The following is a 16,360-nucleotide window of genomic DNA, read 5'->3' on the forward strand; positions in this document are numbered from 1 at the left end:
TGAATTCCCTCCCACATCAGCAGATAGACCTAAACCAGTGGTGAGGGTAAAGGCAAGTAGACACTGGGAGGAATGGCTTCTCTGTATCACTGACCTATTCTGTATATCGCTGTATGAGAGGCTTGTGGCTTTAAGGTCCACAACCTAGCTCTCAATTAATAAAATTTATAAGTAAATTGGTATTTTGCAGGACAGAAGACAGCAGATATTAATTTAAATCAGTCATGGTATTATCATTATTAGTTGCCCCTGGAGTAAGTTTAAGCTCCACAGTTCAGAGTTACCGCAGGTTTTGGTGTCCTATCCATTAAAAATGCTAAATTTGTTTAAGAGACTTTCTGAGGCAACTTACTCACATTTATTGTATGTTGTATATTGCACAAATACATATTTCCATTTTGCTGCTTTTAATTTGCTGCCTCTCTTTTTTATCCAAAGTTCTTGGATTATTGCATTACAGAACCAAAGAAAAGTGTGGTGAATATTCAAGATATCTTCACATTTTTATACATCTCAATTTAAAGCTAATCTCAAAATGGATAGTAGATGTGAGTAAATCTTACAGGAACCAAAAGCCATGCTCTTTCTATAGGGATAAACGAGTGCTTATTTTTACTCTGATATCTAGACGGGACATAAAACAAATGATCTATGAACCTGTATATCTCAAAAAGTTTGGAATCCACACTTGGGCTTTATACAAAAGAGGAATGTTATGTCTTTAAAGATTCCAAGGGCTCCTTGAAAAAAAGACTGCAAGTAAATCCTAGTGTTTCAATAACTATGCCATTAATAAAACAACTAGGTCACCTATACATATAGAAGCCTAAATCTATTTGTGAGAGAGCATTAAGTGTTCCTGGAAATGTTCTAACTAGAACTCAAGGCAGAATCTGAGAACAGAAAAAGATGTGTCAATGATGATATCTGATCTTCCTTATTTGATCTTCCTTATCAAATTGGAAAGGATAGAAAAGAGCATTCATTAGAATATTTTAAAAATATCTGTCATTTAGCATTTCCGCAATGCTACACTAACTTTCAAAACAAACTCAGGGAATTCCACACACATTAAAAGTGTGAGGAACCTATCTTACCGTAACGGCCTATTTGTACGGACTGAAATGGAAACATTTTTGCCTAGGGACAGAAGTTACACACAAACCAGTTTAAGTGACCAGAAACTGGTTTAAACCTGTAACAGAACAGAAGTTCAGTGCACATAAACCAGTTTCAAAATGACTGAAACTGGTTTAAGATAAACCTGGCTGAATGTAGTATCAGACTTAACTGATTTGGGTCAAAGTGGTTTATGAAAATTCTGTCCCAGACCCCTTCCTGCTTCAAGTTAAATCACAGTCCCCTAGCAGCCCAGCTTGCTTTTCAGCACCGGGCTGGGCTGTGCTGTGCTGTCTGCTAAAGGAGAGAAGAGTTGGGATGGGGGTGAGGCAGGGCCTATCCCCCTGCCAGGCAAACCCCAGCTGGGGTCTGGGGCCAGGGAGAGAAGGTTAAACTTCCCTTCTCCTGAGTACAAAGCTGCTCTGCTAAAAACTTACTGCTGGCTGTGACTGTGGAATACAAATCCCAGAGGCACCTGGAAGCAGGAACAGGAAGTGATGAGCAATCCCACAGAGTCCTGCTGCTATAATTCTGGACTGCAAAGCCCAGAGCTCAGGGGCAGAAGAAAGACAAAGTGAACACACAGCCCAGGCTGGCTATGCGCCAGAGTGCTGTGCTCCACTCCTCCCCCACCCCTGCTTCTGGCCTGAACCACTGCAGGTATGTGGCTGCGTTTCCTGAATCAAAAGAGAAAGTGCGTCCAGTTGTTTCTCAGTTTAATCTCTACAACATAGACTAAGCTGCAAAGACAATCAATTCAATTTCAGGCTTTTTGACTGTCTGTACTTAGCCTTTAACGCCTATTTTGCAGTTCATTTCCTTCATATTAATGGAGAAATTCTCCAAGACAACCTTACTTCTTCCTACTTCAAGTGCTTCATCAGAGAAGGCACTGTCTCCTGAAAGTTTATACTGCATATTACTAGTGTACATGTCTTTTAGACCAGGATGCCAAACTCACTCCACCCTCTGAGATGAATCTGGATTGTGGAGCTTCCTGCAGGCTAGATTTGGACATGGAGGGATGGAGGGTGGCAGGGCAAGCTATCACATACCTCTGTTTCAACACACATCACAAAAAGATTTTGGTGGCAGGCCCCACCCCTGCCTGCTCTACCCCCAAATTCCTGGCCCTTTTACTAGCCTCATGGACCACGAGACAGGTACAGATGCTGGATCTGGCCCGTGGGCCATAAGCTGGACTCCCCTGCTTTAGCCTGTACAAACATTATATACAAATTTGGACTGCAGCAATGCTCCATTGCAGATCCAGAACAAAGCCATTTGAGAGACTGAATTGAAAAATTTTATGATGATTTACCTGTGTGCCTTGATTATTAATGTCTATAACATCACTCCACTCAGTCATTAATTCATCTGGTGATATCACTTTCAGAAGAACACTAGGTAGCAAGTCTTTGTTTTTGCAATCTGGGTAGTTAGAGACTTGATGATAAAGCTCATGATGAACTGAACATTCAGCTGGAATCTTCCTGCAATAAACTTCAAACTTTGGAGTGTCTGAAATTTTACAGAAGGTCTAAAATTAGGCTCTTTAAATATCCGCACTTAGAGATCAATCAAAACTCATCTGTTTGCACAAACAGGATATTTTCAACTGCTCCTTCTGATATCTTACCAACACACAAAAAGCTTACTATTTTTTTTTTTTTTACATATGCTTTTGTTCATAACATAGGTTATATTTGAACAGATTCTTACTGTTTGGCAGAATACATTTTCATAACTAGAGCAGGACAGAGATATGTTGACAAACTATCTTTGGGTTTGAATTTTCTGAAAAATGCATGTTCCTTGGGACTATGTTGATTTTGATAAAATTCCACTAATAAATCTACTGGCTTGGCTTCTTGAATCCTTGGCACCTTACTTAAAAGAGGAGCTGGTTGCCTTGAAAGTCTCTACAACCAAGCTCATGGCTCCTTGACATTCCAGTTAAGGTATTCTCCAGACAGGCTGCCTCAGAGCTGGGGATACCAAGATCTCTCAAGCTTTCAAGGCAGTAACCAAGTAGACTGCCTCAAGGCTAGGCTTCCCAGGGCTTCCATCTCTAGAGCAGCTTACCAGGAAGACTGTATCAGAGCTGGGGCTCCTAGAGCTCCCAGCATTAATGAAAGTCAAGAGTTTAACATTTCTCCATAAAGTGGAATCTGTGTTCTCCCCTCAGCTCTAGTCATAACCAATGGAGATACAGAACTGAAACCCTATATTATGGATACAGTGCCCAATGATTTAGTAAAACAATGCTCATTTCAATTACTGCATTGCAACAGAAATTCCATACCTTTGATATTCTCCTTCATAAGCAATGGGACAGAGCACCTGTTGTGGATAATTATGCGTGGACTAGAGTCTTCTGTAAGAGTTAGGTATGTCACCCCTAGATGCTCTTGATAAGTCAGTGCTATAGCCCTGAGGCAAAATAAGGTGATACACATGTTTAGATCATTTTTGGACTAACTATTGCTTTAGCAATTTTTAAAAAATTCAACACCACTTTTGTAAAATTCTTTACTCTTACAAACCTGTTCTCCAGAAACTTACACATTTCAGTATGTGAGTAATCCTATTGGTTATAAATTTACAAAGAAAAGCAACAGAAAACAACTTTAGAGAAATAGCTGATTTCACTGGGACTATTCATGGATACAATTTAGCAGAGGTGTATTGGTAGGACCACAAATTCAATTAGCATACATTTGTAATGAACTCTAAGCAAGAATTTTGGGACCAGATTTCCAGAAGTAAATTCTAGCATCTTCCATACAAGCCTGAAGGAGTATGCTTTTTGTACATGTAAGTATTACTTAAAATAAAATCAGTAACTGAATATTCTGCAGCAATGATTCTGAAGACTATCACTCCTTTCAGTATGAGTGGTCTAGACTACTCCTATAGAGTACTCTTGACATTTTCTGAAGCAAAATGAATTCATTGCAACCTATATTAAGCCAAATGATGTATATCAGGAAATTATACACACACAAACACCTGTTAGCATGTGCAATTTTAGTGGTTGCTTCTGAAAAAAATGGCTCCTCTAAAGTAATACCAAAATCTAATGCATCCAAAAATTTGAACACGCCAGTTTTTGGAAACAAGAGGTATGGATTCTTCATATCTGGCTCAAATTCCTGAGGATATTCACATTATCTCTGCCTTTTATTCTTTGCATTCCCAGAAGCCCTAATTTTGGCCAGTATCCTTCTGTTTGAGGTTTGCAAGGGAATCTCTGGAGTCCATCAATAACATTACTAACTTATGCACAGGAACTGCTGTTGAATGATTGAACGATTTAAGGTATTCCTTCCTTACTCTGTACAGACTGAACATATTGTTTCTAAAGCACCCCACCCAAATCTGCTGGCTAAGTGAAAAAACATACGGCTGATTCTGAACTCACTTACACTGATGTAAGTACACTTACTTTTCATTTACACCTGTGTAAGTTAGATTAGAATTAGACTTTAGGCTTGGAAATTCAAGTCAGGCCTCTGACTTGGCAGTATGGTTTTATTTTTAACTTGTTGGATTAATTTATTGTTTTGAAAGGACAACATGCATATGGATATAGTACGTTTTAAACTTGGAAATCTTTTCTTGCCACATTCTTCAAAAAGTTTCTTGCTAGTGATGTTTTTCCTATTTTTTTCTTGCTACTCTTACCAAAATACATATTGTTTGTTTTTGCACAGCTTTCAAAAACACTTCTCAAATTGTTACATGTAACAAATACAGAGTATCAGATGGCTAAAAGACAGCGCATGACAACATCTTTGAGAATCAAGAGATTTTAATCTCTCACTTAGAATTTCTAGAAATGCTAGAGGAGAGAAAAAGTACAAAAATGTGGCAAGACTTTTCCAATTCTACATGATTATTTATTTTGTGTGATTTTCTTTAATGGGTCATTTGAGGTCTATATCATATTAAAAAAATTAACAATTAAAAAGTACATTTAATTACTTTTTGCCAATGTACCATGAATTTCATTCATTCTGGATGATAAAAATCAGTTTCAGCTCCTAGCTCTAGCACAGTGCTGCAATATTTGAGTTACAAATGTATGGCATTCTTTAAGTCCAAGGTAAAAATTTTTAATTGTCTTAAAATAATCACCCTGAAAGCATCTGTATTAATATTCAGTTTTGCACAATCTGTTATAGATAAAACCTGCCTTGTGGAATTATTACTTGGTATTGTACCTCCAACTCTTAAATTCATATTATTTCACAGAAATGTTAAAAGGCACATCTTGAATACACATCTTTCCATTCTCCCTTATACTGCACATAATTATATACTTATGAGGAGGAGCCATGTAAATATTAAAATAGTACAACTTGTACATGAATATAACATTCAACCATTTATTATAAAAGTGTCTAAAACATCAAGCGGTAACGATTTTTCAAAATTAAAGTAAGAACTGATTTTACATATGGTGGACACATGTTATTACTTCATTTCTATTAATCTCTTATGCTTTGTTTTTAGATGAAGCTTTATCCTGACAGTCAAAGAAGAATGTCATTAACATTTATTCAACATACCTGGTACAAAATCCACTTTCATTACAGCTTCCAATGGGTACTGCCACGCACTGTCTAGGAATGTCTTGTCTAATGACAGCTGGCAGGCTCCAACACTGAGAATTGTCAGCACACACACCTGGACTGAAACTTAGCAATATATGCTTTTGAATAGAGGACACTTCTGAAGTAGACTGACTAATGTCAGACATGAAGTCCCAGCAAGAAACAGAGCTTAATTTTTCATTGGGTGGTTCCCCAGCTGGGTAAATGTTGAATGCACTAGTGTCTGGTATGTGTATATACTGGAAAGAAAAAAAAGATACTGTAAAGATATGATGGTTTATGATAAAAAGTAAATTCGTATTTAACTTTTATCAATTTTAAGGGAGCAAACAGAATGGTAACTAAGTATCAGCTTATCTGAATGCTGGTCTGCATACATAGTTAAATTCTGCTCTCAGTCATACTCATGTGAACAAACTGAGTAAACTCTGTTCCTAATGATATAAATTAGGAATAATTTCACTGAAGTCAATGGCATTGCCACGATTTAAAACTAGTGTAAATGAGAAGTGTGTTGCAAATAATGAATGAAGTACAGAAATTGGACTGCAAATTCTCTAGATTCACCATCATCTTGGCTTTAGGGTTACGATAAAATGCAGACATTGACATGGGCTCAACTAATGTAAAGTACAGCAATTAAGGAGGAGGAAGCTTTTTCAAAAATGTTTTCTGCAAACTGCACCACTACTTTTCTTTGTATTCTAAATTCTTCCAGACTACCTTATAATAAAAGTACCATTTTGTAACTAAATATTTGATTAAACTGTATCTGATGCTGCCTGCACTCCATTTATTGTCAGTTCATTTCTTACATATGCTGTGCTATCACTGGAAAACTGATATTAATGATTTGATGCAGTTCCATAAAATACATAACATTTGGGTGTCTCTACAGATCTATGCCTTTCATTTAGATAACTGAAGGCTTCCCAAAAGGATAATTCAAATATTTCAGCTTGCAAGGCTGATGCATCTTTTTTGCTTGAGAACTTAGTACTGGTTCTCAGAACTGTTTCAACAGCCATTATGAGTTATACTGCCTATTTTACATAAGCAATCTAATGTCTCTGAACAGATGGGGTGCCTGTAGATGTGTGAGGAAGCTGCTCTGGTGTGTTGTAATTACAGTGCGCCGGAGCAGTCTTAATTAATTAGCGTACACCAGCAGCCCCTCAGCTCATGCATTCAGCATCCTCCCACTTCAAAATGGCAGCAGGGCATTTTAACTAAAGCTCTAAATGAGCTTTAAGTAAACAAGCTTTAGTTAAAGCACCCCCACTGCACTTTCAAAGTGCAGGATGTTGAATACACAAGACACCGTAGGTGCTTTAATTAGAGTGGCTCTTGGAACCACTCTAATTAAAGTGCCCCAACCCCCTGAGCATGTGTAAAGATGCCCATGGAGACCAAGTTGAATACTGCAAGTGAAGAGATCTGTTACTGTGTACAGATTTCCGATCGCAGTTAACAACTGTGGCTGAATTTGCTCTAGTTGCTTTGTTTTTAATTAAACATAATTTAACATTATTAACTTTTTAACTTATTTTTTGTTCAATTTTTGTCAAATGAATTTGAGATTTTATTCCTACCTATTCTGAAAACCAAACAAAAATAATATAAAATACTTTACCTCCTCTCCTGACTGAGGCCTTGAAACAGAAATCTGTGGTCTATAATAGAACTGGTAGGATGTATTATTAATTATGGTTGTCTTGTCTTCAATCTGTAGAATTTGAATACTATGCTGAACCAGAGAAGAAATGCAGAATTCACACAACTGTAGGATAATTAAAAAAAAAAAAAAAAAAAAAAAAAGTGAAACACACACAAATCATTTTCATTGTGATGTAGTGAGAGAACCATAGCATTTCAGTCTAAAAACCTTGTTGAGACATGTATTTTATAACCTGATCTCCCTGAAATTTATAAGCAGAATTATTCTTTATTGGTCAACATGTTTGGGAATTCACAAGTTTAATTTGTGTAATGCAATATTTTGCATTTTATGGATGAGTTGTACAGTATGTCCGGATGACCTAATTCTTTTAATTGCATTTGGTCCATTGTTTATCCTTCCATTGTGCTTTTGAACCTATTAAACTGATTTTGAGTGAAGGTTTTATGTTGTATGCATTTGATAGTTTTCATCTGCTGTAGGATTATTCTGTTTTTTAAATGATAAAGTTATAAATCATCACAATTTCTTCCTAACCTTTTGATGACTTGGGAAGGCACCAAGTTTTATTTCAGCTTCAACAAATCCTTCTTCATCCATTGTTACCACTTCTCCATTTTCCGTATCTTTCCATTTTGGAGAGGTCATGTTATGGACAAGTTTGATTGCCACTGACTTGTGCACAGTGTTTGTGCTTGCCCAGTAGATCCCAATTTGAAAAGCTTCCTGTAAATGAATACTCACCAGAGTTAGTACTTTCTAATAACTCTAACGTTCTTCCTACAGTTAATAGTAGTTTTCAAGAGTGCATTTACCTATAACCAAATTCTTTTACCAGTGTGCAAGACTGACATTTTTCCCATTTAATTTTATACTCTAGGTCTTATAAATGGTACGCTACTATATAAATGTGTCCACGGTTAAAAAAATAACAAACGGCAATGTTTAAATAACAGGTTGTCTACCTCGGATGATGCACAAAATTAATCTAATTGTGTTTACATTCAGAGATGGGGTTGGGAATTGCATTAAGTGTGTGGCTAGCCAAAAAACCATATCAAAGGGAAATCCAATTAAATCAGCGTTGTTCAAATTCAAGAAACGGGAGGGGATACAGGTAAGCAGTCATATTATCTTCTGCATTTCAAATCCATCTATAGACATAATCAACATGCCTAAAAGTATATAAACTCCACATGCTGCCAATGCCATGAAAAAATGTCCCTCTCAAAACAAATATTCTTTCTTGGATATCAGCTATGCTACTCAGGCCAACAAATTCACAGAGGGCAAGCTAAACTATCAGGTAGTGTGCAGCTAGGATGAGGTGTTGGGCGGCCTCACTAAAACAAAGGGAAAATAGCTATGCAATCTTCTACTCTGGTTAGAAACCACCACAGATTACTGGGACAGTGGTGCCAGGTCTGCCAGTACTAGTGATAGGTGATTGTCACAGCGGGGTCCTCGCGGAGGGCCGCGATCTCCTTGAGGCACTCTCACCGCGCTACTCCGGCCCGAGGGCACCCTCCATTCTCGCCCTCCACGTCTTGATGGAATATATGTAATAGGGAGGCTGCCTTGTGTTTCCTCGGGCCTGTCAGCTCCTGGACCCCTCGTGGGTCTCCCCGTATAATGGGCGCTACCCAAGCGCCCTAGCCTTATGGGCTATGCGTGGCTCCTACCTCCCCTGATACCACGCCCCAAGCCTCGCAGATGTAATGGACGTTGTTTGGTCTATACGCCCGCTTCCCGGGCCTCCTCTCTCATGTGGCCCACTCTGGGCTCCCTCTCTCGTGCCCAGCCTCTTGCTGGGACTCCCGCCTAGCCCACTCTGGGCCTCCCCTGCCGGTGTGGTTCTGCTCCGGGACTCTCCAGCGGGCCTCCGGTCCTATGGGCCAACCGCACGGACACCCTCCCTGACTCTGGCTCCCTGCGCTGCTACTCCCTGTCTTCTCAGGGGCAACCGCAGCGCCCTGCCTTGGTCTGAGGGGGATTGCCGCACTAGCCTGCGGCCGAGCTCGCTATGCCCGTGCGCCCACACTGGGCTACTCAACAAAGCACAATGGCGTTCCCCTTTCTGGGGCTCGCCGCGCCCACACTGGGCTACTCAATAACGTACAAGGGCGTTCCCCCTCTCTGGGGGCTCGCCGCGCCCACACTGGGCTACTCAACAAAACACAATGGCGCTCCCCCTCTCTGGGGCTTGCCGCGCCCACACTGGGCTACTCAATAACGTACAAGGGCGTTACTCAATAACGTACAAGGGCGTTCCCCCTCTCTGGGGGCTCGCCGCGCCCACACTGGGCTACTCAGTATGGCCCCGCTCTCTAGGGCTGCTCAGTATGGCGCTCCCCACTTCTCTGGGGCTCGCCGTGCCCACACTGGGCTACTCAGTAATACCGCCCCTTTCCTGGGGCCGGGGGCTATGTTCCCCCCACACGCAATCCGGGGTCTCGGTCCCCGCCCGCAACCTATGGGTTGCGCCCGTGACCCACTGGCCGCGCTCCTCACCGCCAGCTGCTCGCGCAGTGGCGTGCGAGCTGCACCTTCGGGGTCTATGCTCCCCCACACGCAATCCGGGGTCTAGGTCCCCGTCTGCAACCTACGGGTTGCACCCGCGACCTACTGGCCGCGCTCCTCGCCGCCAGTTGCTCACGCACTGGCGTGCGAGCTGCGCCTTCCCTGGCGCTATGAACAATAATGCGCCCTCCTGGCGCTAGGGCACCCCACACTCTCTGGGGTCCCTGTGATTGAGGCCTCCTCCAACCCCTACAGCCTTGCCCAAGCCTCCGGGGTGTAATAATACAAACACAAAGCAAAACCACAAGCCCCTAGGCTGTAACACAAATGCAAGCCGCCTGGCCATAACTCATCATCATAGCGCAAGCCTCCAGGGCTATCATGAGCTGTACTTGCCACATCCTCACTCTCAGAGCTCCTGCCTCCTAGGCTGCTGGCAGAGAACTGCCAGCCTGGCCTCAGCCCTGAGCTTTATAAGGGCCAGACCCTGCCCCCTACAGGCAGCTGGCTCCGCTTGGTTGCTCCGGCAACCCGCAGCTGCGCTCATTACCTGAGCCAGCCTCAGCTGGACTCGTCATGTCAGGCCAGGGCGCGCTCACTTGCTCCCTGGCAGTTCCTCCTTTCTAGGAGCAGGGGTACCAAGGTGCCCTGCGACAGTGATCAGCACCAAACAAGCAGCAGGGATAACAAGCAGAAAATTGAAGAAAGCAATTCAATTATGCATAATTACGAAAGTAGTTCAGGTAGTTGTTAAGATCTTCTCTCTACTCTCTCTCAAAGTACATACTTTCATAGCAACCCTATTAGCTATACTGTACTGCAATCCCAGCTTGTCAATCACTATATTGCATCCTACCCTGTTGACGTGCCTTTGTCTGTATCTATCCTATGTTGCCCATTCAGTCTGGCAGATTCCAGCTAATATTTATACCTTTGACCCTAACTATGTTTCTGGTAAACTTAATGGCCAAAAAAGCCTGAACCATGTGAGTTGGTAAGCACCCCTGAATAAAGTTTGAACACTTAGAAAAGTTGCGCCTGTTAATTTGAACAGTATGGCTACCTGGAAGTTTGGAGGTATAATTATTTTCCCAGCAGGTATCTGTAGGACTATCTTCTCTCCTTCAAATAGCCAGAGGTCCCACTTGGACTGGTTTATAAGCAGAGCCCATGGCAGGAGTTCTATCAGCAAAGTTTTAACACATGGCTTCCACATGGATAGTTTCACCCGCATTGGGCTATCCCACTGAGTGAGCTGTTCATTACTGTTTGAAATAAGATAGCAAGAGAGAGATAAAAGAAAATCATTCATATTGTGAAATAAATTGCCTTTAATCAATTTAGGCTCTTCAGAACATTGATTATAGTACCGCTTTATAACCTACCATTCTGAAATAGACTGAGATACTATCAGACAAATCTATATTGAAAACCAACATGAACAACCCTCTCTGCAGGGTGTGGTTAAGGTGGTGGAACTCCAAAGAACTGATTCAAGATTTCTTACACCTGGGGTTGGTGTGAACCCTTCAATGTAATGCTGAGCAGCCTCTGAGCCAATCTGAATTATTTTCTGGCTGCAAGAGACTCAGTAGAAGACTTCCAGAAACACTACTGATGTAATAGCTAGTATTAAAACTAGCCTGATTTTTTAACTAGATATACCTCCCCTCCTCCTTGATATCTAAAACCTGGCTACTCAGGGCTTTCTTACACTTTGAGCTGCTCAAATGTTGATCAGTGTTAATGCTACTTTGTGTTTGGATCAGTCGCACCTTCTGGCTAAAAACCTTCTCTGACTGGCCCACACCTGCACAGCTGTGACTTGCCACTAGAGGGCTGCTGAGCAGGGGCCGGACTAGGAGCTATAGCTGTGAGTTGCTACTTGAGGGTTAGTGAGCCAAGACAGGCGTCTATCCCTGCTCTAGGTGGGGGGAGGGAGAGATGGGCTGAGGGGGCAGGAGCCGCCAGCTGGTGCTTCCTTTCTGGGGCAGGAGCAATAGCTCCCCAAAAAGTGCTTTACCTCACATCTCCCAGACACCCTGGGAAGCACAACCAGTACCCCCACACCACAATCCCAATCCCAGTTTATTAAAACATGAGATTTTAGTTCAGCAAATAATTTTTTGCTGGGTCAGAACTGAAGCAATGTGGTCCTGAAGTCAGTGCCCTGAACTAGGAGGGCTTCAGTTTATTCATGTACTCCCTACCCAACATGATTGGTAAATTAGAAAATAGAGCACACTGGGGCTAGGGACAGAAGTTACACATAAACCAGTTTAAGTGATCAGAAACTGGTTTAAACCTGCAATGGAACAGAAGCTCAGTGCACATAAACCAGTTTCAAAATGTCTGAAACTGGTTTAAGATAAACCTGGTTGAGCGCAGTATCAGACTTAACTGATTTTGGTCAAATCGGTTTATGAAACTTCTGTCCCAGACACCTTTTTGCTTCAAGTTAAATCACAGTCCCCCAGCATCCTCGTATGCTTTCCAGCCCTGGGCTGTGCTGTGCTGTCTGCTTCAGAAAGCAGGGCTGGTACCACCCCTCTACTCCCTAGCTGGAACAGTGAGAGATGGCTGACAAGGGGGCTGGGGTGGGGCAAGCCCAGCTGGCGATGCAGCCCAGTCTGCATGGGGGGACCGGGACAACTGCTCTCCCCACCCCCAAAGGCAAACCCTGGCTGGAATCTGGGGCCAGGGAGGGGGTGTTAGACACCCCTTACTCCACTCAAACTTATTGCTGGCTGAAACTGTGGATTACAAATCCCAGAGACACCTGGAAGCAGGAAGAGGAAGTACTGAACAACTCTGCAGAGTCCTGCTGCTGTGATTTTGAACTGCAAATACCACAGACTTCGGGGGCAGCAAGAAGAGGAAGCAAACTCACAGCCCGTGCTGGCTACATGCCAGCGAGCTGTGCTCCAGTGCCCCCCAACTTCTGGCCTGAGCCCTGAACCATCGTATGGTTAAGGGCTTGCAGACCAAGCCCTACGAGGAGAGACTAGAGAACCTGGACCTTTTCAACCTTCGCAAGAGAAGGTTGAGAGGCGACCTTGTGGCTGCCTATAAGTTCATCATGGGGGCACAGAAGGGAATTGGTGAGGATTTATTCACCAAGGCACCCCCAGGGGTTACAAGAAATAATGGCCACAACCTAGCAGAGAGCAGATTTAGATTGGACATTAGGAAGAACTTCTTCACAGTTCGAATGGCCAAGGTCTGGAACGTGCTCCCGAGGGAGGTGGTGCAGGGTCTTCAAGAGGAGGTTGGATAGGCATCTAGCTGGGGTCATCTAGACCCAGCACTCTTTCCTGCCTATGCAGGGGGTCAGACTCGATGATCTATTGAGGTCCCTTCCGACCCTAACATCTATGAATCTATGAATCTATTGCAGGCATGTGGCTGCATTTCCAGAATCAAAGGTAAATGTCTATTCACTTCTATTTCAATTTAATCTCTGCAGTTTAAATTAACCTGCAAAGCCTGAATCAATTCAGCCTCGGGCTTTTTGACTGTTGGGACCCACAGACTTCTGGGCCTAGTTCAATAGTACTGATGCTTGACAAGAGACTGATGTATGTATTTGCTGCATGCTTATTCTTAGCTGCAACCCAGCAGAGATTTGACAGACAGGTCACCCTGACTGTGACCCGTCCTTGGCAAAGGGAAAGAAGAAGTCTGGGTATACCCTGGTCAGATGACCAAAATCAAAACAGGAATTGGGCCAACCAAAATAAGGAATTTGGCTTGGGAGAAAAGGGAAATTATCAATAGAAAAACTAACCCCTACCTGAGAATAAAAAGGTTTCAGCTACTGGAAAATTCCAGTTCCAGATAATCATATACGGCAAGTGGAAATAGGCTTATTACTATGCATTGTAGGGAAGAGTTTATGTTAATGTATTAATGATAACGCAGTAACGATAAGGTATATAAGGACAAGAATTGGAACCCCTCCTCAGAACATTCCTGAAGAAAGCATGAAGAGATCTTGTCATCGATCCAAGATCCTGTCTTGACCTCAGATGTGGGAGCCAGGAGCCCCAGACAAGACTTCAGAGCCTTATCAACCAGTGAAGTTGTATTCATAACATTTTGGGGTGGTGAGCATCTGCTTTGACTAGCTACAAACCTAAAATAATTTAAACTGCCACTGTCACTTCAATTTTAATTAGAATTGTATCTATTAGGGTTTAATAAACTTGCCTTTAGCTTAGGACAACTGTGTCTTAGTCTCTTTGCCTGGTATAAGACCCATTATAGTGCCATAGGGACTCAACAGTACTTAGCCCTGATGCTGGGTCTACTGGAAATGAACAAATTGTGGGTCTTATGCACGTTAAATAACATTGCTACACTTCAGTGTCTCAGCTGTGGAAGTGCCTATATATTTTTGTTGTTACATTACTACTTCTTCAGCACCAATTTGACTCATTATTTTAGCTATAAGAACTGCCTAAATAAGAACATTATTTACTTATTAGCATTTTAGCTATAAGAACATTTTCTATTGGTTTCCCCCATGCCTTCAAAAAGGAAATTAAATAACAGAAATTAATACAATATTATAGCTTTTAAGTTATTTTAATAAATACTTCTTCTTTTCCAAGACAAAGCAGACTTAATGGAGAATATTTAGTATATTACCTGTCTGAATCTTTTCTATTATATGGCCAAGCAAGCTGGGCAGTGCTATCTGCTCCATAGAACTCAGCGAGAATTTGATTCACATTGCCTCCTGGATGGGATTTAGTGGCTATCTGTTTGATAAGTGTTGTTGAGATAGGAACTGCACATTCTGATGGATCATCCTCTTCCCTGTCAAATGAAAAAAGAAACATAAATCATTTACAGTGCCAAAGTAAGGCTTGCATGCCATGTTGTGCACTATCATAAGCACACATTGAAACCTGAATAATCTGGTCCAAAAATTTTTTTTTAAATTAACCAGTGATATGAGCTGAAAAAGATTCACAAAACTTGGTAGTATATGGCACCACAGGGGTTTACAGTATCTTCCTTTTCAAAATGCCAGAACTTGTATCTATAAGGAGTCAGATGTGGAAGTACTGAGGATAACTGTGCCTGGTTTACAAACTCCTCTCACAATATTCAGGAGCATATGCAACTACCTGTTCTACACAATGCAAGGTAAGGGAATATTCCTGGAAATATTACACTGTAAATTAAATGACAAAATACTGCTTTTTTTCTATGCAGACAAAATCATATTTATGAAAAGCACAAATTATACCTAGCCTGAAATGTCAGATGATGAGTAAGATCAGGTTCTATATTCTGCAGTGATTTTTCCTGTCCTTTTCCTGGAATTATTTGTGTTTCACTCAAGCCCAGACTTCTTTTCTCCAAATGTATGATAATAGGGTCTGGAAGATGGCTCTTCATGATAAAAAGAGGACTGAAAACAATCTACCAAGAAAAAACAAATAAAAAAGAACAGACAAACTTAATATTAACTCTATTCCTGCATCCAGCTGCTGAAACAAGCTGTTAATAAATCTTTGCCTGGGTCATTCTGACCTTAATTTATTTCAGAACTTGAAAGGTCAGGGCCATTTAGACTTCTGAGAATGGCAAAATGCACTTACTATTCGTTGCTGTACTTGAGAATTAGGCTCTAAAGTCAAAATTGTGCACCACACATGAATAATTGAACTGTTTGAAGATGGCACCTGTACAAAGATAGACAGTTGACATTAAAATTATTTCAGGATTATAAAATTGAACATTTCATTGTGTATCTTAGCATTTTGAGATAATGTAAGCCAATGGAGAAAGCACAGTTTAAGAGAGAGGCAACAGTGCTAATTGTTTAACAGAGGGTGCTAAACATGGGACATATTTAAGGTATATAATCCCATAAACTACTGACAGGGTTAGCCTAATTAAGGATCTATTCAGAAGCTATCCCCATCAGCCATCTCCTGATTAACTGATAAGAAAAGGAAATTGAGTTTGGATGGGGAGAAAATGCCATTCCACTAGAACGTATAGAAAAATCAGCCCAGGGCATCTTCTCCAAATTTTCAACTGTAATTGGAGACTACTTCCAACTATAGAAGGAGAAAATAAGGAGAAAACAAGGATATGGGCACACAATCAAATTACCTTAAGGTAAGTGAGGTGTGAATACACAATATTCTTAGCTATTCCATGGTGCACGCCTGCCTCATGTGCATGCTTACCTCATGAAAAGTACAGGGCAGATCCCTCAATGACATATCACAAAACGTATCCTCTAAAAAAGTTTTTGGTTTTGGTGGAAGGAGGAAGAATGAGGCTTTGAGTAATCACACTTTAAATTCACAGATGTGGTCAAAGGGCTCCTGAACTACAAGAGGCCACCATGCCTCCATATATGTGCCTTCACTGAGAAACAAGTATAGGAAATCATATCTCA

The 16,360-nt window shown here is 41.5% G+C and overlaps 1 protein-coding gene across 2 annotated transcripts in view; it reads right to left on the minus strand.

Moving 5' to 3' along the window:
• The window catches only part of VPS13B (vacuolar protein sorting 13 homolog B), an 877,527-nt gene that overhangs the window by 29,935 nt on the left and 831,232 nt on the right, over window positions 1-16,360 (minus strand). For both annotated transcript variants that reach the window (XM_059723846.1, XM_006263597.4), the window contains 9 exons: window positions 15,549-15,632; window positions 15,194-15,369; window positions 14,587-14,757; window positions 11,000-11,201; window positions 7,954-8,142; window positions 7,372-7,518; window positions 5,694-5,977; window positions 3,425-3,552; window positions 2,441-2,640 (listed from right to left, as the gene is read on the minus strand). In XM_059723846.1, the coding sequence (XP_059579829.1) occupies window positions 2,441-2,640; window positions 3,425-3,552; window positions 5,694-5,977; window positions 7,372-7,518; window positions 7,954-8,142; window positions 11,000-11,201; window positions 14,587-14,757; window positions 15,194-15,369; window positions 15,549-15,632 (1,581 nt within the window). The remainder of the gene's footprint in view (window positions 1-2,440; window positions 2,641-3,424; window positions 3,553-5,693; window positions 5,978-7,371; window positions 7,519-7,953; window positions 8,143-10,999; window positions 11,202-14,586; window positions 14,758-15,193; window positions 15,370-15,548; window positions 15,633-16,360) is intronic.

This window comes from Alligator mississippiensis, chromosome 3 (assembly GCF_030867095.1).
Source record: "Alligator mississippiensis isolate rAllMis1 chromosome 3, rAllMis1, whole genome shotgun sequence".
Classification (NCBI taxonomy): domain Eukaryota; kingdom Metazoa; phylum Chordata; order Crocodylia; family Alligatoridae; genus Alligator; species Alligator mississippiensis.